The 23,978-nt window shown below is 39.0% G+C and overlaps 1 protein-coding gene across 1 annotated transcript; it reads right to left on the bottom strand.

The window, feature by feature from the left end:
• Positions 1–485: 485 nt before the first annotated feature.
• Positions 486–22,076, bottom strand: CCDC83 (coiled-coil domain containing 83). Its single transcript, XM_075050164.1, has 11 exons — positions 22,003–22,076; positions 18,775–18,889; positions 15,781–15,865; positions 13,699–13,867; positions 12,814–12,981; positions 9,937–10,028; positions 8,682–8,750; positions 5,990–6,111; positions 4,871–4,956; positions 3,203–3,387; positions 486–1,365 (listed from the first exon to the last, which is right to left on the bottom strand). The coding sequence occupies exons 2-11, from the start codon at positions 18,855–18,857 to the stop codon at positions 1,180–1,182; spliced, it is 1,245 nt and encodes a 414-aa protein (XP_074906265.1). The 5' UTR covers positions 18,858–18,889; positions 22,003–22,076; the 3' UTR covers positions 486–1,179.
• Between the last annotated feature and the right edge of the window lie 1,902 nt (positions 22,077–23,978).

Genomic DNA, 23,978 nt, shown 5'->3' with positions numbered 1-23,978 from the left:
CGCATTCTTTGTGGTAACTCAGTTGGGTTACAGCAGGGACACATCCAAACTCATTTAATTGTTTACTACATGGCAATGCAAGTGAGACTCAGTCTGAGATTAAGGATCCTATCTTTACATGTCTGATTGTGAGCCCAGTTTCTGAGGAGCTGTAGTCAGTGGAGCCCAGAGAACAAACAGTTCGACTCACCTGCAACTCAAGGAGACAGCTGCTGGGCAGGAATATCTGAACTTGCTTGAAAAATGAAAAATGTTTGCACTGAAGTATGGGATAGGATGAGACACTGCATAGATACGGGTTGTTTAAAATGTTTAGTCTTTTTAAAAAGCTTTATTCCAAACAGCTGATTAACCCATCAAGGGTTTAAATCAGATTATTCAATGCTTTTACAAGTTTCTAAATAGGAAATGCATAGGTCAGAAGCCTACTTGCGCCTGTGGGAAGTAACTGCATTGTGTACTTCTGATAAGGTGTCCAGGATGTGCAATGAGAGTGGAAAAAAACCTCACTGAATCAATGCACATGTTCATAGAGACTAGCCACAAACCAAAGGTACAGGGTTACACAACATATTTGGCCAATTTAAAAAAAAAATAAATAAAAAATTAAGACTTTGATGATTTTTATGCTCTGGTTTTGGTTTTTCTTTTTCAATCAATTTTTGGTTATTTCAATATATTTAAGTAGGTGTTTTATGGAGACAAATAAAATGCATTCAAACATTCAATTTCTAGCAATAGTTGGATTATGCTTGGATAAATTAGATTCTGCTTTAGCAGAATATTAAGTATTTTTTAACAGGTCTACATTTTATTGCAGCCTGCATTTACCCATTCAGTGTCTGATCAAGAGGGAATTCCACATTTGACAGACTGCAAGTGGGTACCACAAAAACTAAATATTAACTCATACCCTTTAGTAGATATATGTGCAGCTAATTGGATTGGGGAGTCCAAGAAGTTCACAAGAGTTCTCACAGTGGTAAGTAAAGCAACCTTTCAATTAGCCATCTGCACACACACATACTTCTCACTAAACTTACATGTGTAAATCATGATTCGGGCACTCAAAAATAGTTTCCACAAAGCGCAGTGCCACACACTCCTTGAAGAACAAAGCAGATATTTAATGAGCTAAGAATGTTACATTTCTATGTTAACAGCACATTTTGCCTATTTTTAACCAACCTTTTCTTTACATAAGGCCTTGATCATCTGAGCTGTGATGTGCCTCTCTGATTTACCAATAATACCATCTTCTTTGTGGCTCCTGTTTGGCATTCCTTCTGGTTCTTCATGAATAGGCATCGCTCTTCCAACCACACACATCAGCTTTGCCTCCAGAGGACCCAGTTTTAAGTATTCCTTGAGAAGAAAGAATATTTTTATTCTGCAATTACATCAAGAAGCAGCCATTCTTAAAAAAAAACCAGCAACTTTCCTTTTAAAAGCAACTGTAAAGATGCTGCCCTGGGGTTGCTATGTTTGGTAATGTCAGTGTTAATGGGCTTGGTTTACAAGCTAGCTTATCTTAGGAGGCTGCAGCCCTGCTGCCCCCTTCTTTTCCTGTGTGTTTTTACCAATAACACTTTCTCTGCAAACCGAATTCTGCTCCCAAGTTCAGTTCTGTGAGAATTAAGCTAATCCAACAGCTCACTATTGCCAAAAGAGAGAGCTCCAAGTCCAGCCATGTGCTTCCACCACGCCTGTGCTGGCTCTGGCCTTCTCCAAGCCTCTGAGTCAATTTGGTTGACTAACCCAACAGAAAACTAATTCAGGAAGAGGAAAAAAAGGCAAGCTTTTCTGCTGGGTTAGTGAGTGAATCAGCTACAGAAAAGGCCGATGTGCACTACAGGTTCCCTAAGGGCAGAAACAGGACCATACAGCCAAAGCCAGGGAGAGGGAAGAAGAAATCCTACAGTGCAAACTCTTGAATCACCTCTATTTAATAAATGCTTTCATAGCAGTTGCCAATGCAACTCCACTGTTCGCAATTATACCTTTGTTGTTACACAGTACAAGAACATCAGCAGCACCTATGGCCCTCAGTGGGGTGGGCTCTGCAGTGCTAACAGCAGGAAGAAAGAACTGAAGCTAGTATTCCTCTCCCAGGGCAACAACTGCAAGGAAACAAACACCCTGACAGATTTTTTTTTTTGTTAAATGTTCAGCTTTTCTCTGTAATGACTCTTCAGGACAGAGCCACTCCTTAACTTAGTCTGATCAAGGCAACAGGATGATTTCTCTGAACACAAGTTGCAGGGTATTAATCAAACTAATGCCAAATTTCTAGAAAAAGACTTGTTGTTGGGGCTTTGGGGGGATTTTAAGGTTTTTTTAAAACTCATTATTGAGCAAGTTTGAATACAATATCCAAGAGTAAAGAAACGTTATGGAGAACTATCTTTACACAGCAAGCCCTGCAGTCTGTACCACGTGTACATCATCTTTAACTTGCAGTAGAAATCGATGATGTAGAGTAATATATTTTCTGAGAGTAATTATTTAGAAATGTATTTAAGTTTTCCTAACTCTAAAGTGTAGTATCAAAGACACCCAGGAAATATCTTTTTGCAACCTAGGACTGAGGATCTCCTGAAGCAGGTGCCACCACCTCTTTCAAGAACCACACAAACTCTGCCTATTTACACATAACCTGTACCTTTTCATTTTCTCAACCCCTGTATTTTGCACCCAGGAAGATACTCATCCTGGCTTGCCTTTGAAGGATTAAATGATTTGTTGATCCTTGAATGCTACTATGCAACATAAGTTCTAAAAGGACCAGCATGCAAGCAAACAAGAATCTGTGCAATACCACAGAAAACTGTCACCTGGTGACATTCAGAATTCTTTATAGGGAGAATTTGACACTCAGATATGCTGATTCCTCAGACACCTTTCAATTGCTAAAACAATGTGTCCCGTGCTATCAGAGATGCCCTAAGACATCCAAAACATCTACATGGGCTGACCTGTATGACCGAACCTATGGTCTTTTGGTCCAGCATCTGAAGGACAGGGAGTGTCCTCACCATCTCCAGATGCCTATGATTAAGCATCTGAATTGTACACTAGGTAAAAGACGCTGGAGTTTTTTCTGCCATAACACCACTGGGAATAGCACGCTCCTGGCAGTAGTTCATGCTCCACACTGAAATATGTTTGTGTCAGTGAAAGACTCAATTACTTTAACCCATACCTGGAAATCTTTTTCATCTTCATACAACAAGCTATCAAGAGTTGGAGTGAAAGACTTTTCCTGCAGCTCCTCATCACTGTCTTGAGGCTTCTTATTCTCTGTTTTAGACTGAATCTTTGCAAAGGTCTTGTTTTTCTGACAGGGGACTGTGGCACTTCTGAGGCTTTCATCTCCATCTGCTTTCGCTTTTTAAAGAGATGAACAATGATGTGTATGTAAATGTTAAGCTTTATGAAGATCAGAATTAGTATTCAGTATGAGTATTGCCTGCAATCTTTAATGTGGCTTGGCTAGTGTGATGTAATGAACAGCTTGGTAAGATTTTTAATTGGAAATCTGAGCCAAATGTTGATTTTGCTCACTGATTTTTCTGTTTATTTCTGTTCACAATTTCTGATCAAGGTCAGGGACTGAAATTGACTGGAAGTTAGAAGTAATGAGTCTGTGGAACTGGGCAGGGAAAAAAACTAACTTTTATCAGTTCAACTTAAATCCTATATGGCATGAATAGTTAAAAAAATAGGAAAGATAGCAAAACCAGGTAAAAACCTTTTCTATATCAATGTGTGTATTTGTATATATACAAGTTGCTGAAACACAGCTAGTCCACTTATAAGTCCCCTGAAGAGCTCACATTTGCAGTTGACTCCCAGGATGATAGACAATTCTGGACATGGACTGCCAAGTTACATTTTTGCCTGGGACAGTGACTTGACCCCAGCTTATTGGAACAAAACCTACTCTACCCAGTAACTATTGTAAAGGTCTAGCAAAGGTAATAGAGCTGAACTGTTCAAAGTAAACATATTTCTAATTCAGAAGTCTTAGTCAACATGTTTGCTGAAGCCTGATGGTTCCAGAAAGGCCTACCTATGGCTGGAACTGATCAGAACTTTCAACAGACTTGTTCACGTATTCATAACTGTATGGCTTCAATATTTGGAACTTACCTCTTCAATTTAGTTGTGTCCTTTTTTTCCCCTCTTTCTTCTACTTACACAAAGTGAGTATATAAAACTGATACTAAGGAATCCATACAAACCACCCTGAATGGATACGCACCCTCATACAGTCCTAATGGTATATCCTTTTCCTGGGCACACCTACTAGAATAGATGGAGATTCAGCCCCAAATTCAGTACTGCTTACCAAGATTTTCAGTTCTGGCTGAGCTCCATGTAGCTTCATCTGCTCTTGCTAGGGATTTATTTATAATTTAATACTGGTGTATCTCTGTGAGCTGAATGACTGTAAAGTGCATGTACACTTCAAGTGAAAGCCACTTTAGAGTTCAAGAGTGTCCTCTCAGGGACAAGATATAATGAAGTTATGATGATATGAATCTGTAAAGATCTGATTAAGATATGAATCATATCTTCATAAAAGATGGCCAATCCTGTTAACCACATTCCAGACTAGCTCTATATGAGTAATTACATTCAACAATCTAAACACCAACTTTAATTTTAAAACTGTATTACAGGTAAAGTGTGGGTTTTTCTTTGTAACACAAACTACAGGCTATCATTGCTGTAGTGGCTGCAATTAAGTGGGAAATTAAGAGTTCACCATGTCAAACAGGCAGTTTGATGAAAAACTTAAGAAATAAAAAGTATGTAAATGATCAGTAACTTATCAGTTCTTATAAGCTGCTGGCATGTGCATTACCTGCATACTCTCTACACTCTACTTCTTTCATTTCATCCTTAGGAAATTCATCTTGCAAGCCAGCTGCCTGGGTAAGAAACAAATGCCTATGAAATTAAAAAGATAAAGTGAAACTCATATTAGAGGTCTGAATTTTCTCTCTAAATTGTCCTGTGCAATATTTTGGGGTGAGGGGGAGGGCACCTTTTCTGAAAGCCATTTGCTGCTTAAACACAAATGCAGAATAGCGCAATGGTTTAAGAATGCAATGGAGGCAGCCAGGTAGCTTAGTGGCTAATAAGCTGCTCTTTTTTTATTCTTAGTGCCTGAGTTCAACTATGTCCATGAGACTAAAAGAAAACAAATGTTATAGTCTCCAGTCAGTCCAAGATTCAAACCACAGCTGGCAGCTCTCACTTAAAAGCAGTCCAAAAGTTTGGAGAGGAGAGAAAAATGGTCAGTACTTAAGACTTGGAACTTTTTTATGCAATATGGCTGAAATCACTGAGCTGGGACTGGAAAATGAAGATGGATCATTCCCATTGTTACATTGTGCTTTTGATACCATTAGTGTTGACATTTTGCAGCTAAATTAATCTTTCTCTAGGGAACAAGTTAAATAATTTCCATATATAAAAGAAACTAATACTACAGACACCTCTACAGACAGACCTATCCCAAGGCCTCTTCCTTACTCAGTACCAGGTCATCTGTTTCACTTGAGATTGCAAAACCCCGTATTAATCTTCACATCCTTAAACATTTTGCCAACAGTAAAGGAAAAATCTATTACTCAGCACTTGGTCTGAGAAGCTGAGCCTGAGACAATTACAACAGAAAGAAACTATTTCCAAGCCCCAGTGGTATCCCCACTAAAAGAAAGTGTCACTAGGTCTTACAAGATTATTAAAGAACCTAGTTTCTTCCCTGAATTTTGGTATTTAGGAGGTTACAATATCACTGTCATCCTTCAGAGATACAAGTCCCACATATACTCAGTGAAATCCTGCCTCCCCTCAACTAGGAAACTACCTTGGCTTTATTGTGGGAGAGACAAAATAGGTCTAGAGGCAGGAGAATGCACTATCTTTGTTAAAAAAAAATTGCATAATTTCTGAGTCTGTAAAGGCATCATTTTACCTGGGTACTCTCAGATTTTGAAGTTTGCCATCAATTATTTTTGTCACTAAACCAATATTTTCTTCTTCCAGGAGCTGAATAGAGGCTTTCAAATCACTTACTTCCTTTCGGTACATCTTAACCTTTTGACAATTAAAAAAAAAAAAAAAAAAAAAAAAGCATCATCTTAGAAAGACTATACCCATTTTGGAAAACTTTCATATTAACTATCTTAATAGCACATACCTAGAAAGAATGCAGCTATTATCAGCAAGACTATGCACTAGGTGGAGAAACACTGGCACTTTTTTTATTTCAGACAAAGGGAAGGCCTCTCTAGTTCTTTTGCACCTTTTTTAGAACCCTTTACTGGCACAACTCTGTCAATCACAGACACACATTTGGACTATGCGGCCCTCATGGCAAAACCTTCTCATGTAGCCAAACGGGTCCTGTAGACAGAAGCTCTGGATTTTTCTTTTTTGCTATCACATCAGAGCTTTGAGAGAGAAAAACCTTCTTTGTAGAGTTAAATTCAGGCTCTTGTTCAGCAAGTGTTGCTTTTCTAATTCCTGCCTATACACAAAACCTTCTTACCCAGAATTAGTGAAGCTTTTAGTCCAAGTTAGCCACGACATTGGTTAAATATCTTGATTTTACTTTTTTTTGGACTGGTAATTGCCCCATATTACCATGAAGTTATATTAACCAAATGATACCAGTTATTCAGTTCACACAATTCCTCTCACTTTTCCTGAAGTACGAACAAGTTCTTATCCCTTCACTGGGAAGTGGAATATACTATGGGATGGATACATTCCCAGAAATGTTAGCCATAGGCACATGTTTAAAAGCAGTATCTAGTAGTCTAAATGCATCTGTTCTCACCAGAGCCAAATTAACCCAGCTATAATCATCCAAATTTGCAGTTAAAAACTAGTTCCCATTTCTCCCAGGGATTAAAAGAAGGTGAAAATGACAGGACATTAACCAGTAACAGGATGTGGCTTGGCACAGTGAGGTGATGCAGCTTTGCACCATCTTGGTGTGACACAGTAACCGTGGAAAAATGTGACTGAAGTCTCCAAACCTGTTCAAATTTGGAGGTAACTAGTTTAGGGCTGTTTTGGTAAGTCATTTTTCAGTTCAGTGGCCAAACTGAAAAAGTGATAAATTTTGAACTTGGACAAAACTGAAATTTTTGGTTTATCTCCCCCCAAAAAAATACTGGAAGAGTCTGTCAGCTACATATAAACATTAGCCTGAAAGAAAATATTTCATCTGTAAAAGAAAAGCAGAGAGAATGAATGGGTGAATTCACAGGACTGGAGAAGTTAGTGATAATCATTTTGTTTTTCACAGTAATTCAAAGCACTAATTCATAACATAGGAAACTAATTCATAACATAGGAAATGTCTAGTTGAGAGGAAAGAAACCCAAATCCCTCAACTCCAAGGTGAGGGCCTGTCAGGACATAAGTGTACTCCAAAGCGGATCTCCCTTGTTGACACTGCCTCGTGTGTGTAAAATTTGTAAGTGTTCAGTGAGACAGGGAGATGGGAAAGGAATTCATACTCATTCAGTGATAGGATGTATAGATTTGAGCTCCTGTTTGTTTATACAGATTAAAACATTAATTGTTTTATATTGACCCCTACCTCATTGCCTCAGAAGCTGTGGTTTGGACACCCTCCCTGGAAAGTTAAAGATGTAGGCTCAGAGCTCATTAAGGGGAAGAAGGAAAGCCATATCATAGAATCATAGAATCATTTAGGTTGGAAAAGACCTTCAAGATCATCAAGTCCAACTATTAACCATGCCCACTAAACCATGTCCCTGCATACTGGCAAGTATCTTAGACTAGCAGGTAAAACGGAGAAACCTCTGCCAGGTTTGTTGATGTGGCACTGAAATATAGTAAGTTCATTTATTAATTTCCCAAAATGTTTTGCTCAGTTCTAAACTGTGAGGTTGTAAAGGTGGGGAAGGGTATTTCCTCCCTCCAATCTCTTCCTTAGATTTGATCGCAACAAAGAACCTGTATCGATTGGAACAAACACAATCAAACTTTCACCATGGAAAAATCAGTTTCCTAAATTTGGCTCACAAAAAAGTTTTTTCTTGACAAGAAAAGTTACAACTATCTAATATAAAGCTCTAAATTGCCATTAAAGGACAGTATAAAAGCTATCAAGTAACCAATTACAACTATATATGATTTTAATTTTCCTCTCTTCAGTGTACTAATCTCCAGGGTTTCTTTATTATCTCTCATTCAAAGCTGTCTCAAGCCCTTTCTCCAAAAATGTTTCAAACATCCATATCCATTTCCTTTCAATATGGCAGCACTAGAACTTTAATGCAATTCAAAACTACACTTTTCAGATACTTACATGGTTGAGCCTTTACACTGTATAGTATCCCAATCTCCATAGATGTAAATACTTAATTGTATGGAATGTTGTAGTCCTCCATAGAACTGCTTGGGCAGGAAAAAGGGTCCTTCATTTGTGAAAGCAGATGTTGACCTTTTACCTTTATTCATCACATACACTGTTTGCTACTCAGGATTACAGATTAATTACAGGAAAATTGCTCTCCTTTTCCTATGAAAATCTTCAGAGGCCCATCACTGGAAATAGTTATGACTTCAGGCCACGGTATTTCAAACCTGAGCTACCATGATAAACTGTAAGCAAGTGATCCTCTTACCTCTTCTTTTAGCCATTCATTCTCTTCAATTTCTCTGCAACAGTTTTTGTCTAAGTATCTTACAGCATTCTGAGAAAACACAATTTAAGATCATCTCATCTTAAAGCAGGACTTTGACAGTGCTGCATACTATAAAGAACAACCTTCTGCTGTTTAGCAGGAAATAATTAAGAAATATCCACACAACAGACTGTAGCATCCCAAGGGATTACAAGGGGATTTAGTCCACAAGGCCAGCTGTTTCTTCTCCATCATCCTGCCTAGTGCAGTTTACATGTCAAACAATTCAGCAATATTTTATAATTTGACATTAAAATAAGACATTTCCTTTTTGCCTATCAAGTTCTGCTATGTTCTCACTACTGCTCAAATCTTTCTGTTTTCAGAAAAATCAAACCTTTAGCTATTAAAAAACCCAAGAAAAATCACAAATGAGGCAGTACTTACTGATCAATGACAAGTGACTTAAACATGTAGAGGTCTATGCTAATGAGCCAAGGCTTCAATTTAATTATTGATGTCAGTAAGTAGAAAGGAACAAGTGGGAGGGAAGATGCCCCTGCAGGTCACCATAAACCCAGTCTTTTGGATTATGTTCTCACATGATTGAAAATTCCAGCACTGAAGTCAGTGAATTTAAAAACCTAATGGGCCCAACCAGTTATTTGTACTGAAGTATGCTTTGCATTTTGTGACTGTAAGAAGCCGTCACCATAAATACTTTGTAAATCGTTTGCAACACACAGCTGGCAGAGTTAACAAAAAAAAAAACAAAAAACCCCTATGTATCAATAAGCCTAAATTTTACTGTACACTGCACTATTTTGGCATTTTAAAAATGTTGTAGTTTACAAGTACAAAACAACTTTCCCCCTCCCCCCAAATGATGCATATTTCCATGCAGACAATCTCTTAGTGTGTTATTGTTTTTTGAAGTCTATGCAAATGTCAAAATCAAGGTCACAGCAAAAGTGACATGTTCTTGAACAAGTCATATCAGTGCATGGTACCCCAGTTTCCCATACATCATTTGTAAAATGCCCTCACATCTACTCATTGTTAGTCTGATGTAAAAAACCGGAAGTACGTGTATAACAAAAACCAATGCAATGTACAGTAAGATTTACAGTTTATTTTACTTTCAATTTATTAGAAAAGATCAAAGTCTTAATTCAAGTTAAAATAATTATTAAAGCAGAGTACATGAATTCTAACTACAATGCAGTTAGGACTTTTAAAAAAACAGAAGGAATACCTCAGGGGCCTGTTCCTTACTTAACTTCATGTGCTTCTCAACCAGTCTGTCATTTTCTTCTTTCACTGCTTTCAAAGCATTTGTATAATATTCTTCAAAACAAAAAAAGAAAATCAGAAATCATTATTTGACATCAATTTCTCCCGACAACAAATAGATAATTGGCATGTTGTTCCTAAACTGGAACTTATCAGCCAGTGTCACATGCATAGATGCTCCACAGAAAAGGATTCAAACATCCTTCTCCATAGAAATTGTCTTCATAAATCCAAAGGACAGTAGTGTTAACTACAAAACTAGAAATCTGAAGTGGCTTACACATTTCTATTGGCAACAACAACAGCTGAGCAATTCACTGCTAACTGAGCAGTAAGCTGAGCAATTCTCTGCTAAAATGTCGGTATCTTAACATTAAATTTGCCTCTATCAATAGCAGAGGTCCTGGAATCATGCAAGAGATTTGCTTAGAAAACTTATTTTTTAGATATAGAAGCATATTGAATCATCTTATGCCCATAGTATTTTTTTCAGACAGTTATTATACAGAGCCTAATAACTTTTCTGACTTACCTAAGCTTTCCAGGGGGTTCTAATTTGACAACAGGACAAAATGGAGAATGTGGCAATTGCCTCAATGATTTGGTTTCATCATTACTTGTGGTCATTATTTAAGAAGTTTGTCTTATGTCAAAAAAAATTTGTTTGGCTTCAAGTTCTAGTCACTTGCTATTTAATTATTTCATCCTTCCCCTCAGTTGTTTTTGTGCCATTCTAAGTAGTCCACTGCCGCCTGGTATTTTCTCCTTTTGAAGGAATGAATTAGATTGTAGTAATTTTCTTTGAATGAAGGCACTTCATACTTGTTCCAGAGGCGTGAAATTCAGCCTAGCTCTGCATTCATGTTGCAGATAGCCTATTGCTGATCTGGCTGTAAATGAGTATCTGGTCATGGACCCACTGTGGAGTCAAAGGCAGTCAAATATGAAAGGTGCATTAGTTGTCCATTAGTTCTTAATTTAACACTGTGGAAGCTGGCCTGCCTTAATCAATCCACCATCTAGACTTGGTAGAATGAAATGGAAGTACTTACACACTGTAATTAATTCATCTTTTCATTCTTTCAGACACCTAAACAACCTGAGTTGTACTGGGAGAATGAAGAAAAGGAAGAACTGTTCAGACATACTTACTGTTTCTAAGGAGGCTATTTTCCCTAACTCTCTCACTGCAACACTTTTCCCCACACCTCATGTAAGTGTATGGCACTCTCTTGCTTCCTCTTCCCTCCAGCAATTTTGTTTAAAATGTCATCTCCAGACCACATGAACTATGCCAGCATCAAGCCCTTCAGTGGTACCTACAGAGACAAAAACCTCTTCACCTATGCTTATTCCCTAAGCCTGTTACACACTCGAGGAGTGAACAAGCTCAATTTGCTGCTGCATCACTCTGGAAGCTTGTTAGATTTTTTTTTTTTTTTTTTTTTTTTTTGGTAGGCTAGAAGACTGTACTCCCCAGCCACTTTATAAGTTTGATTTTAGGAAGTTGAGTAGAAGAATATGCTAGCATCCAGTACTGGCAGCATCATTTTGCAGTATGTTAATTAGGCAACTGCTATATGTACCTCTGTAACAGTCTTTCTATAAATACACTTCCGTTTGACTGCAAATTTTTAGCTCTGTACCCTGTGACATGCAGGAGGTCAAACTGAATGTTCCTACTGGCTCATTCTGGCATTCTATATAAAAGCCCATTCTCTTTTTCATTTCATATTTCAGTAGCTGTATAACAAAATTTTGAATTGATTAAGAACATGGAAAATGCATAATGAAAAATATCAACCTCTCCTGAATACAGAGATGGATATCTGACAAGCTATCTGGCAACGTAAAAAACACAGTTCAGATCTTAATCGTGATAAAATATGTTTCAAGAGACAAAAAGATAGCTAGCTGGCTCTTATCCACGGTAGTTGATGCCTGGTAATGGTTGGCACAGAATATAGAGAGACCCGTAGAGCAATGTCACTGCCTGTTACTACCAGCTGCTTGGCTGTGGTCATGCATACTGAGAGGGACATAAAGGAAGAAAACCAGGACATCCTTCTCCCATTAGGAGCATGGGTTATGTAACAGCAAAGTATTCAAATGATTTTAAAATAATGCAGTAGTAAAGAAATCTTTGTAAAGCACTCAGCACCAGAATACATAAGCTCTCAAATTAATTCCACTGTTGTGTCAGTTCCAGTTCCCAGTATTTATCTATGGCTGTACTGGCAATTTTGCAGTACCTCATACACGAGACTATGCAACTAGGAAGCAAAGTTCACACCACTGGCTAAACAGCTCCCTCTAGTTCTGCATTTGAACCAGTATGCTCAGTTCAAAAGATTGTTCCAAGAATGAGCTCATACTACTTTCCTGTCAAAGGAGTTTTCAACATGTGAAGTGCTTGTAACTTGATGAGAAGCAACAACAGCAGAGTCAACATTTTCAAGTATGACTGCTAACGGAGTCTTGTGTGTAGGTGACCTAAATATATGGAGATTTATTTTTAGAAAACCACTGTCCTTCACAGTAACATTTTTTTTAAAATGGGTTGCCTGTATTTTACAAGAAAGTAATCAGAAGACAAGCTTATCAGTTTCTTTAAGCGTTCATAACTTCTGTAACTTTATCAATTCCTTTAATAAAGGGACTTTCACAGAGAGAGCAAGTTCTTCCATTTTATGGGATCACGCAGCCTAGTTTAGGTGCACCATCTTGGAAAAGTTGATATAAGTTACTTGATATCAAACAAAATTTATAATTTCATTAGTTCCCAGAAGTAATACAGAATAAGCTTGTAAGACTTGCATTACACTAGCTGTAAGCTGACCTGTAGCCCTGTGAAAGTCATCTTTGACTTCCTTGATGTTTTTTTCCAGATTCATAATCTTGTCGGCCTGTGCTTTACTTCCTACATTTTTGTACTCCAACCAATAATCCCTCTCATCCCGCTTTACTGAAAGTCTTTTGTCAGTTTCTTCAATCTGGGAGTGCAGATCTATTAAAGTAAGAACATCAGAAAACAAATTCATTACCAATTTCTTGAACTGATAGTTCATAATTCTTACAACTTCATCGAATTCTTTAATAAAGGTGCTTTGACTAGGATCGGAGAAAGAAGGGTGATTCTTCTACACTACAATACGTTACAACATGGTGCCCCACATAGTGTCAAGGGCCACCACCATCATTGCTGAAAACAGCTTGATCTTATTCTGCCAAGGAGAGACAACAGTTGAAATATTGTCAGGAAGTTGAAATGTTGTAACCAAAGACATGTGTCTCCCATGGAGAACCTCAGGGATGGCGGCCAGAACTTTTAACAATAAAACTGGTCATTTTTGCTGCCATCAGTAATTTTTTTTTAATCTTCCTGTGGAGCCAGTGCATAGGGCTTTCATGAAGTTCAACTTAGCAGAAAATATGAAGCCTCTGTACTTGCACAGTAATACATATCACTTGGAAGGAACAAAACAGAGTCTTATAGAAAGAGACCCTGTATATTAAAGACCCACATCTACTGAATTTTAACTCAATTAACAGGTTTACTTAAAAGCCTTCCACAACCTCATACTAGGCTTAGCTTAATTTTGGGGAATAAAAGTATTATGCTTTTGATAGAACAAGGAAGTTTAATCTCTATTTAAAATGCAAAAAAAGTACTCAATCCCAACTGTGTAAACTGCAAACCACACTTCCATGAATCACAACATACCTTTCAGCAGTTGTTCTTTGTCCTTAGCATACTGCCATATTGCTTTCAGTGACTCTTCCACATCATCCCTAGTTACAATCTCCTTTTCATCTTGTTCTTTCTCCTTTTCTTCTATTTGTCTTAGTATGCGCCTGATGTGTGCCTGCTGTTCTTCCTTCAGAAGGTCATTCTATGAAAGAACAGAAGATAAGGCATGTATTAAAACATTTTCAAATTAGTTTTCGAAGTTACAAACTTAAGTAGTGAAGAAAAGTAAAATATGACCTAGTGCCAGGATGCACCACAAAAACACTAGTTTAACAGCTATTCTTCATATTTGAAAAGGATGGAGTGGGAGGGAGAGTTCGCAAGTCTCAGAAGTTTCTCAGTAACTTCAAGACCATTACAAGGAAATGGGAGACAAATGACTGCTGTACTTGGTGCAGCACATGAATAGTCCTCCATTGCCTGGAAAGAAAGTCCCTTGCGGGTCAATTTAATAACAATATTTATTTGTAGGAGTTCTTGACATCAACATTCTTCCTGACAATGTACCACCTTTATGTAGAAATGTTGTCAGACAATCAATTCACTTGCATATAACCACAGTAGAGAGTTTTGTCAGAGCTGGAATTAGTTATACCTACTGACTCCACAACTGTGATTACATCCCCTTGCCATGACCCTCTCAAGTGACACTCAAAATATCTGAAATAACTAATTGTGTATCTTTTTTGTGTGAAATTTTGTGTAATTTGTTCCCAAAGGATACCATAAAGGAGCAAATAACCATACCAGCCAAACTGTAACAGAAACTATGCAGTAGAGAAAGTCTCAAACATTCCCTGCTTCTAGAGGGATTAATTCTAAACCACTCAGAAACATTAAGTGGGAAACAAAGAATGGAGTTCAAAGAACCGTCAAAACATGGGTAAATTAAACAAATAGCACTTCAAGTATGCCCTGAAGTACCTTGCACAGTCCAAAATATGAAGGAGTCCTTGAGAGACCATGAACTAGCAGCAAATTGGGGGAATAACCATAAGACTTCAGATGTTTGCAGAGAGAAGAGCCAAATGCCACTTCCACTGATAGTTAAGGCCACAAATAAAACACCATCCAGGCTTCAAGACTGAAAGGAACACCAAGGTAATGTAAACATGATCCAGTTCAAAAGGTTTTTGAGCAATTTGAATTCATTTCATTAGGTGACTATATATATCCACTTTCAAAGTTCACTGCTTTCAGTCATGAGATGCCATATTACGGTTCTTTATATATAGTTCTTTATATACAGTTCATACATACGGTTCTTTAAAGTGTCACTTAGGTGTGATCAGCAGTTACATAACCTTGTTCTAAAAATAACCCAACACAACTCTTAATCCACAAGAAGGTGAGTCTTCACCAAGCAGTGCTAAAAACTGCACCTAGACAATTGTGTGATGCTCTTTTTTCTTTGGTCAGTTTTCACTGTAACTAAGTTTGCAAGAATAACTAAACTCTCACAGAAACCTGTGCAATTCCATTACCTCAGAAGTGAATCGAAGGTGGTCAGCAAGTCTCAATACTTGGTTAGATCTGCTAATCTACTAACTACTACTAACAAAAACGAAGTTAATAGCGTTTATTCTTTGTGCACTGAAATATTAAGGAATATTTGCAAGATTGTTTAAAAAGGCATATCTGAATGTACTGCGGTAAAGTTACCTACTGAAAAGGGGCTTGCTGTTCTATGTTTGCTGCAGAGTGAGATTAAATACTTACGCAGTTACTAAGGATCTCGTGCACTGGAAAACACCTCCACTGAACTCTCTTCACCTTACTGCTGTGTCCTATTCTGCAATGTTCTACTCCTGCAGCTCCTTTTTTTGCACAGTTTTATTTAGGACATTTATGCTTTATGTTACATTTAATTCAGATAACACTTAAACTTTTAGCACATAAAGCGACTCACTAACTCTAGTTTCATTGACCATAAGGAATTCACTGCAATGACTAGTTTTAGTGAAAGTAGCTTTAGGATTAAAAGAATAAAATTGAATCTGTGAGTTAAAATATCACATATAAAATGTGTTGGGAGAAGGATGCATTGTCACTCACTCTTTCATTATATTCTTTGTTCTTTTTTTCCACTTTTTTCAGATCAAACAAAACCCGATCAATTGCTGCTTCTTTTGTCTCAATTCTGTGAAGAAAGAGTAAAGAAAGAGACATTCTTACAAAAACAGGAGAGGAATGCTATTTAACCTAGATTAGATGTAAATACTACTGAAATGTTTGGTTTTGTATCATATGCCTGACTGATTTTGGTAGATACCACTGTCCGCTTACTACACATAAAGAAATGATTTCCCTTATACATCTGGACCTTCATTTTAGTTTGGATCTCATAGTCCTACTGAGAAAACAGACTCCCTGATTAAACTGTTCCTTTGTAACCACTAGAGAGGATTAAGCTGGTTTATTCTTTCTGGATGTGGTTTAGCTGACCTGTTGCAGAGGTCTCTTTTAGGACAAGATTATTTGTGCTCCAGAAATATTAGTCACCACTCACTATAGAGGAAGCTTAGGCAACACACTCAGACATAGGTCAGATAAATCCCAAACTGAAAAATTAAATGGGATTCAATTCTTCTGAAAACGTGGTTTGTTGAGCTCCATTAACTGCATTTGTACACCAAGAACTCGTTAGCCTTTAAGAAGTGCTAAGGGAATAGGGACTGCAGCCCGAGTAGTATCCTCTAAGTACATTTACACATTTTTGTCAAAGAACTAGCTCACTGCTTTCACGATTTTCATAGACTACTTGTCATCCTCTTTGCCATAGCTGTAAAATCAGTATTTTTTTTCTGGTGCTCTCTCTTCAGGAATGAGAAACATTGGATTGCAAATGCTGCCTATTTGCAAAATTCTCTGTAATCTTTCCCTCCGCTCCTGGAATTCATTCATCATATAGCACAGTAGAGGCAAGTATTACAATTATTACAATATCTTTTACTGTTTCAACAGCTATTGTTCCCTGAGTTTTTGTTTTGGAGTTGTGGGGTTTTGTTTGGGTTTTTTTTTGCCCCTCTCTATTGCATTAAGTTGTTTTAAAAGAAGATAATTTTTTCCTGGCTAAGTTTGGATCACTCGATCATGCAAATTGCAGGTTACTTGATTTGCATTCTCTGGTGTCAGTGTACTCCAAAATATTCTTCAGGTTTTCCATTAAGTACAAGGATATTAGTTAGAGAGACCAGAACAGAGATATGGGGGTATGGTGGCTTGGCCACACAGTGTGACCTCCTAAATTACCTGCCATTTTAAACCATTTCTGTATTTTGAATACTGCTGCTGATCTTAATTTCTGCTACTTTAAGATTTTCCATGAAGTGGCAGTCTATACCCATCACTTTGTTGATGTCAAAAATGTATATGAGTAGAATTTACTCTCTTGTCTGCTACATATTGGAACTTTCCTCTTTAGATTATTTTTCGATGGTATTTGTCAGATTAAAGCTACAAAACAGCGAGACTGATGATTCCTTTGATACTATGTTTCTCAACTCTGTATACTAGGTTTCATCTAGATGATTTAATCATCTAGAAACAACACTCCTCTCCAATACAATGACAGTTTTGTCAGTCATCTATAGGATGTTACTAGGGCAAGTAATTCACGGGATTGTTGTTCCTAACCAATCCTGAAACAGAAAACTGTACAGAAAAATGCAAAATAACACACTTGCTATGAACACTAATCATTCTTCAACGTACAGAAGAAAAAGCAGGAATGGATGTTAAATAAATACTACACACCTGATAAATCCTAAAGTGGAATGTGACAGTCACTTGTATGATTATGCTGCTTTGTTCAATCAAGTGGTACAGAGAAGTTATAGATTACAGAGGTGAAGACAGAGAGGGAAAGAGAGAGCAAGAGGGAAAGAGTGGAGAGAAGGAGAAAGATAAAGACAGAAAGAAAAATACTTTTCTTCCCTTTTTCCCCTACTGTTGCTGTAGAAACTAAATATCCAGTACAGCATCCATTTCAGTGGAAGATTCTTCAGACCAATGAGTCATTTGCTTGGATATTTGAATATGCATGACAATAATTTTATCTGAAAGTGGTGCGGTATTTTTCTCAGCCTAGTAATAGAGTTTGCTTATTTCTTAGCAAAATAGATGGGTTGATCTGTTGACTTTTTGGATGGTATTTATTTGTGATACGACTCAGCTAAATCTGGTCTGTTTCACTACGGAAACTTGTACTCTGTTCTTTGTAAAATGAAATAGAAAATCCCACATAAACCCTGTAAACTCCTATAGATGTCACTAGAAATACATGTGGTTGCTCTTCAGTTTGCTTACCTTGCTTACCCTTTCATTTCTACACCAAGGCACTACTCCTTGCTCCCTAAATGCTGATAATTGTTGAATATTGGATGCTATTGTGGATTCTCCCCTTCAATTTCTGCCTCTTTGATAAGTCACAGAGCTTAATTTTTCTCCTTTTAATCATCTACTCAAGAGATTGGAGATCAAATAAAATTTACTATTTTGTAACTACTTCAGATATTCCCCTCTTGGCTCTTATTTTTCTCTGCTTGATTTTAAGAGACCTTTAAGTTATCCTTCTGTTATTTTCAAAATAAAACACTTTCCTTTGTGCTCTGCTCTTAGCTGCGCCAAGGGAGCAAACAGTAGATCTTGGGGTTCTGGCTAGTTGACTATATACCTCTGTGAACACCAAGGAATCCTAAAAAATACAGTCAAATGTGATCCTGCAACATGAGAGTATGCTGATCAAAAGCTTGCTACTAGCAGACAAAAAAGGAGGGGTTCTTGTTTTTAATAAAACTCTTTTTCCCAAGTTATAACCCAACAGCTTAAAATTATTTCTGACCCACTTAAATGCTTTCTTATAGGTATAGCTTTAAAAGTGTATATTTCTGAAGTAGCCTTGAAAACCCAAAACAAGAACACAAAAGAACAGTACACAACTGCCACAGTCAATCAGCTCAGGCTCTGAATTGGATAAGTTGTCTTTGTTATCTGCTTTATCCATTCACATATTCTGTATGAGTGAGAAGTTAAATATATTAAACCTACTGAAATTCTAGTAAGGCTTCTGGGAAAGCTGATTCAGGTTCTGTAAGTTGTTCTTCTGGTTTCTCCTCTTTCTTCTCTTCCATGCTTTTTGTTGTACTTGTGCTAGATGTTAGATCTAAAGGGAGGAAAGGGCAAGCAGAAAAGAAGAAGAAAAAAAAAAGATAAATAAATGATTTACTAGATGTCATATGTTCACTCACCTTTGTCACTTGTGACAAGTTCCTAACAGTTCTGAAATAAAAAAAAATTAAAAAAGGTTGTTTTTTTGACAACAATAATCCTGCCCAGGGTAGCACTCAGGCCAATGTTTTTGGGACATCCTGAAGTGTTGTCTTGATTAAAGATACATTTGTGAACAGTGGCCTCTATCACTAGTTACTGCATCCCTTGCTGCGGGCTGTTTTACATTCTTGCAAATCAAACAAGCAGTTGTTCCTTTTCCAGTCCTTTGCCTCTGTTTCTTTATCAGGCTTGTTTTATCCAGTCCACTTGTTAATATGCATCTCTTTCCCTCTCCTTCTGTTCTCCTAGCACTATGAATATTTCCCTTTCACTGCAACTCTGATATCAGTTTTCATTGTCGGAGCTGGAACAAAACCACTCTCTGAACAGATATGCATGTCAGCAGTATTCCCTGGGCACGTTGTCACAACTGCCAACCTCAGAATTCAACTGACAATGAATAGTTCTGTAACAGAACTGGTAGCATATATTATATAAAATAAAAAAGTCACAAGAAAAGGGCACTTAAGAAGACTCCTCATTTTTAGCAGTCACATAATCAAATGCCAAAACCACATCAGTTCATGTAACATAGGAGGTTTTATTACGAAATGAGTAGAAACATTTTATATAACCTGCTTTCATATTAAACTGCTTTTCTGAATTCTAACAATTATCATTCTAGTACCTAAAACTGATAACAATTTGTTCTGTGACTAAATACAGCAGGCTGGATACTTTTCCTATTAAAATGAGCACAAGGAAACAGAAAAAAAAAATCAGCAGAAAGCCACATAGCAAGCCTGGCAAATCAATGTAAAACCAAGGGAATGAAGTTAAACCAACTATTGACAGATGCACTCTAATCCATATGGCGCATGCCTTCTCACTGCATTCACCATACCCTGAAGCAAGGCAATGTCAGCTTTCTGTATACAAAATAACTTTCTGCCCTAGAGGAGGAGCTGATGCCTGCTGATGAAATATGAGGGTGCTGACGGCAGGCAGTGTGCTGTATATTGCAGAAAGGCATGTAAAAGAAATGCTCACTGTGTGGCAGCTCTGCAAGGTAAGTGAAAGAACATGTAAACACACCTTGGAGTCTATGTCCCCACACAGCTCCTTAGACCTTGGAATATCTTTTTCATAATGTTTTATGTAGAAGAATTTTACTCCCACTCTGTTGGAAATCTGCTCATGAAGATTTTGTCTGTTCTGCTGCTGGAGACAAATTCACACTCATAGGGACAATTGTCTAGAGCTGTAAGTTACAGTCTTTGCAACACCTGATTATTTATATTGCAGATACAGATAATCCCATTCACAGAAACCTGGAAAATTCTGAATTTCACCAGCAATATCTTGAACTTCCCTCTAAAATGTCCCATATCAAAGCTTTAATGGTTTTTACACATTAGTAAGATATTTCTATTGTGGAACTTCAATATAATCATGCCTGTGTCACAGTATCACCACATGACTGCAGTAAACCTTACTGACATTTATTACCCAAGAAAAAAAACCCCACAACTTTTGTATCTGAGCATCCACTTGAGTCTGAAGCCATATTGTCCTTAATATTCACACATAACCTTTGCAGATACCAATTCAAGTTAAGCTTCTGTTTGATATAATATTTTTCATGAAACTTTCAAAAATCCTAAACACATGACTGTTGTAAAATTGAGATTTTTAAAAAAGTCCAAGTGAATGAAGAAAAAAAATCTCACTGAGACAGGAAGTTAGGTACTCAGCTCCCCTAGAACCCTTTGAAATTTCCAGCCTGAATGCACAAGTGCAGGATACACTTTTTAAGTATAAAAAAGAATCTGTCGTCCTTCTTCAGTGCAGAATTAACTGGACTGGTATTGATTCCACTTTCACTTGAGCATTTATTTTACTGGTTTTCTTCAGGAATGGAAGATCACTGCAGCAATCCCTAACTTTTTTTTTTTTTCATTATTTCTGTCCCTTCCACTAAATGGATAATGAAATCCCCTGCTCAAAAATGGATACAGACTGAAATGTTTTGAGCAACAGTACTTTGAAAAGGTTTTGGGTTTTTTTTGGAACTCCAACCCCAGGTGAGCTCCAGTGTTATATTGATGAAATTCTTCCTGTGCAGGAAGCAACAAGAAAGACTCCAAGTTGTACAACAAGGTAAAAAACCCATACTATAATAACAGATTTGCTGGATTTTGCAAACTATAGAAAATACATACACATGAGAGAGAAGGGAACATATTTAGGGGGACTAAGAATTGACTGCAGACTTTAAACCAGCAGGAAAACATTTGCAGAGGGCAAGATCTGTTTCTTCTCCCAAACAAATAAACTGCGAGGCTTAACTCTTGACAGAGCCCCATTATTGCTACCAGCACTTTCTCAGTCAGTAACTACACTGCCGTTACATCCTTAGCAGAAGGAAGCAGATCCCCGCTGCTGTGACTTTCCAGCCACTGCAGGGCCCACCTGTTATGGCGGCTCACCCCTCACACGAGCTCAGCCACCCTCACCAGCGCTTGCACTCACACCGTTACCCCTGTGTCTCAAGCAGCTGCATTATCAGTAGCCTCCGTCCCCCTCGATAATTATTACCTCAGCACTCTGCAGCCACACCGCAGCCCCTTCCCAACCTCCACAGCAGGCTAACAAAGCCCTCGAACCCTTCCTGCGTGTCCCTTACACATCTTCCCCGCTACCCTCTTCATCACCAGGTCCCTCAGAGGACGAAGCCGGGTCACCCCTCACAGCGGCCAGAGTCTCCCAGACCCCGCTGGTGCTGCCGCTCTGTGCCTAAGCCCCCCCCGGCCACCAAATTGTTCCTAAGGTGGCCACCTTCTGAGGTGTCTCCCCTCACCCCGCCGCCACCACCACCCACACCCAAGTCCCCCCTCACGGCCCTGGTCACCTGCCTCCTCAAGGCCGAAACGGCCACCACGACCCCCCCCCCCCCCCAGCCATATTGCCGCTGCACCCACACACGGTCGGTCAGTCAGGACCTACCGCCCACCCCGGCGCCATCGCGACGCCGCCGGTCGCCAAGGCGAGGGGAACCCCCGCCCCGCCCCTCGGCGCATTCCGAGGGGCAGCGGCGCCCTCTGGCGGCGCGTGCCGCCGGGGAAAAGCCCGCCAAAAGCGCCGCGCCGTCCCTCGGGGGGGGAGCGCCCCGCAGGGCGGGGGTGAGGACGCCATCGCTGGGGGGGGGAAGGATGAGGCGACACGCTCCAGAGCCTCTGCTGTGGGAAGAGTCAGGTGCGGTGGCAGTGTGTTTGCTTCGTGATTCCTGTACTGGAAATGGGAAAAGCGAACGTTAACAACAGCGCAGGGGGAATTTAAGTCCTGAGAGGGATTTCCGTGTGGTGAAGGTCAGGGGCTGGCCAGAGTTTGGCCCAAATGGATACCTACGGCGGCAGCCTTAAAACTGTGAGGTAAAGTTGCAGCTGTCTTCAAGAAAAAGAGCATTTCCAAGGCTGGCAGTGGTAGCTGCTGTTCCACACCGAAGGTGAGCTGGGCCCGCCACGACTGCGGAGCTGCTTTCTCAGGAATGGCCCCCTGAGCCGTCCAAGGCACCGAGACGGAGCAAGCTCCTCCGCCCTAGTAACCGGCAGCCATACACTACTTACTGCCGGCAACCCTCTTTGCCCCACACACCAGTGTTGTGCAAAAAGCCGCGCCCCAGCTGTGGGGACAGGGCGTAAGAAGATGTAAAGGAGAGCTGGAGGCTGATCCTGAACTGCTTCTGCTTCTCTCTTGATGGCCGGCGGACCTCCATGGGTTTTGGATGGGCTCTGTATGTCATTCTCCTCCATAGGACATCGGTGCCTGAGCCACGTAACCCTGGGAGCCATACTCTACCACAGAAATAAATTGTAAATCACTATATTAAATGCCTTTGTCCTCATTCTTGGGTGAAATTCACATTTACCTTCTTATTTCAGAGTTTTTGGCCAGTCCTGTGGGAGCTTATGTTATCCTATAACAAGTCCTGTTTGACATACTACAGCAGTCTCTGTAATTAAGGTATATTCATTAAAGCAAGGACAAAACAATTTTAGCCCCATAGGCAGAGATCATAATTTGCAATGCATCTATATTGAAGACAGTAGGAAGATGCTGTTTATGTTCATTCAGTGGCCCCACATATCTGTTCAGATGAGAAAGAAAGAAAAAAAAAAAAAAATAAACACAGCCTTCAACTTCGTACTCTGTAGCACAAGATCTTTAACTTGGATGTATTTAAATACCACTATGTCAAAAAGTAACAGTGCTTAAACCTGACCATGGGCAACCTTTGCCTTTTTCTATTCGCATGGGCAGACAATACTTACACCTTTTAGAAAGTCTTGTCTTAGATCCAGAAATAGAAAATATTATGATAAGTTTGAGTCCCTATGTTGCAGGTTAACAGTGTTGCCAGGATCAGGCAGTGCTTTCAACTCTTCTTTGACCCTCTCTTACCAAGCTTGAACACAGGTGCCAGGAAGATCTGCTCCATAATCTTCCTGGAGCCTGAGATTAGGCTGACTGCTCTGCAGTTCCCTGGATCCTTCTTCTTGCCCTTGATAATGGGTACGACATTTGCCCTTTAATGGTCATCAGGAACCAATACATACAATATATGCTTTTTAAGACTTACTTTTTAAAGATGTAAAGAAATGCCTTATGTTGGTAAGATGGCAGAGGATTTGCCTCTCCCATGTGACACGACCCAGCTAGGAGGTCAGTAGTGCCCCCATACACACACATGCTTGCAGAATAGAGAGCCACTCACCTCCACCCCACACCCCAGCCCCGCAAAAAAAAAAAAAAAAAAAAGTTAGAAATTGAGTTTAATAGAAGACAGGACGGACGATGCTCAGCAGGCACAGGGCATGGGCAGACAAGCACACCACCAGCCCCATTTATACATGACTGGCCCCTTTTATCCCCTTATCCGCTCACTTTCTCACACTTGTTCCTTTCCAAACCGCCTTTATCCC

The sequence above is a fragment of the Buteo buteo genome, chromosome 18 (assembly GCF_964188355.1).
Source record: "Buteo buteo chromosome 18, bButBut1.hap1.1, whole genome shotgun sequence".
Lineage (NCBI taxonomy): Eukaryota > Metazoa > Chordata > Aves > Accipitriformes > Accipitridae > Buteo > Buteo buteo.
The sequence above is the reverse complement of the archived record's forward strand: the minus strand, read 5'-3'. Positions and strand labels throughout refer to the sequence as shown.

Excerpts from the sequence above, each read along its gene's own strand:
- CCDC83 (XM_075050164.1), bottom strand. The coding sequence starts at position 18,857 with ATGGAAGAGAAGAAAGAGGAGAAACCAGAAGAACAACTTACAGAACCT. Across the intron at positions 13,868-15,780 it reads ACAAAGAATATAATGAAAGA|AATGACCTTCTGAAGGAAGA; the intron begins GTGAGTGACAAT and ends GTTCTTTCATAG. Across the intron at positions 1,366-3,202 it reads AAGATGAAAAAGATTTCCAG|GAATACTTAAAACTGGGTCC; the intron begins GTATGGGTTAAA and ends TTTCTTCTCAAG.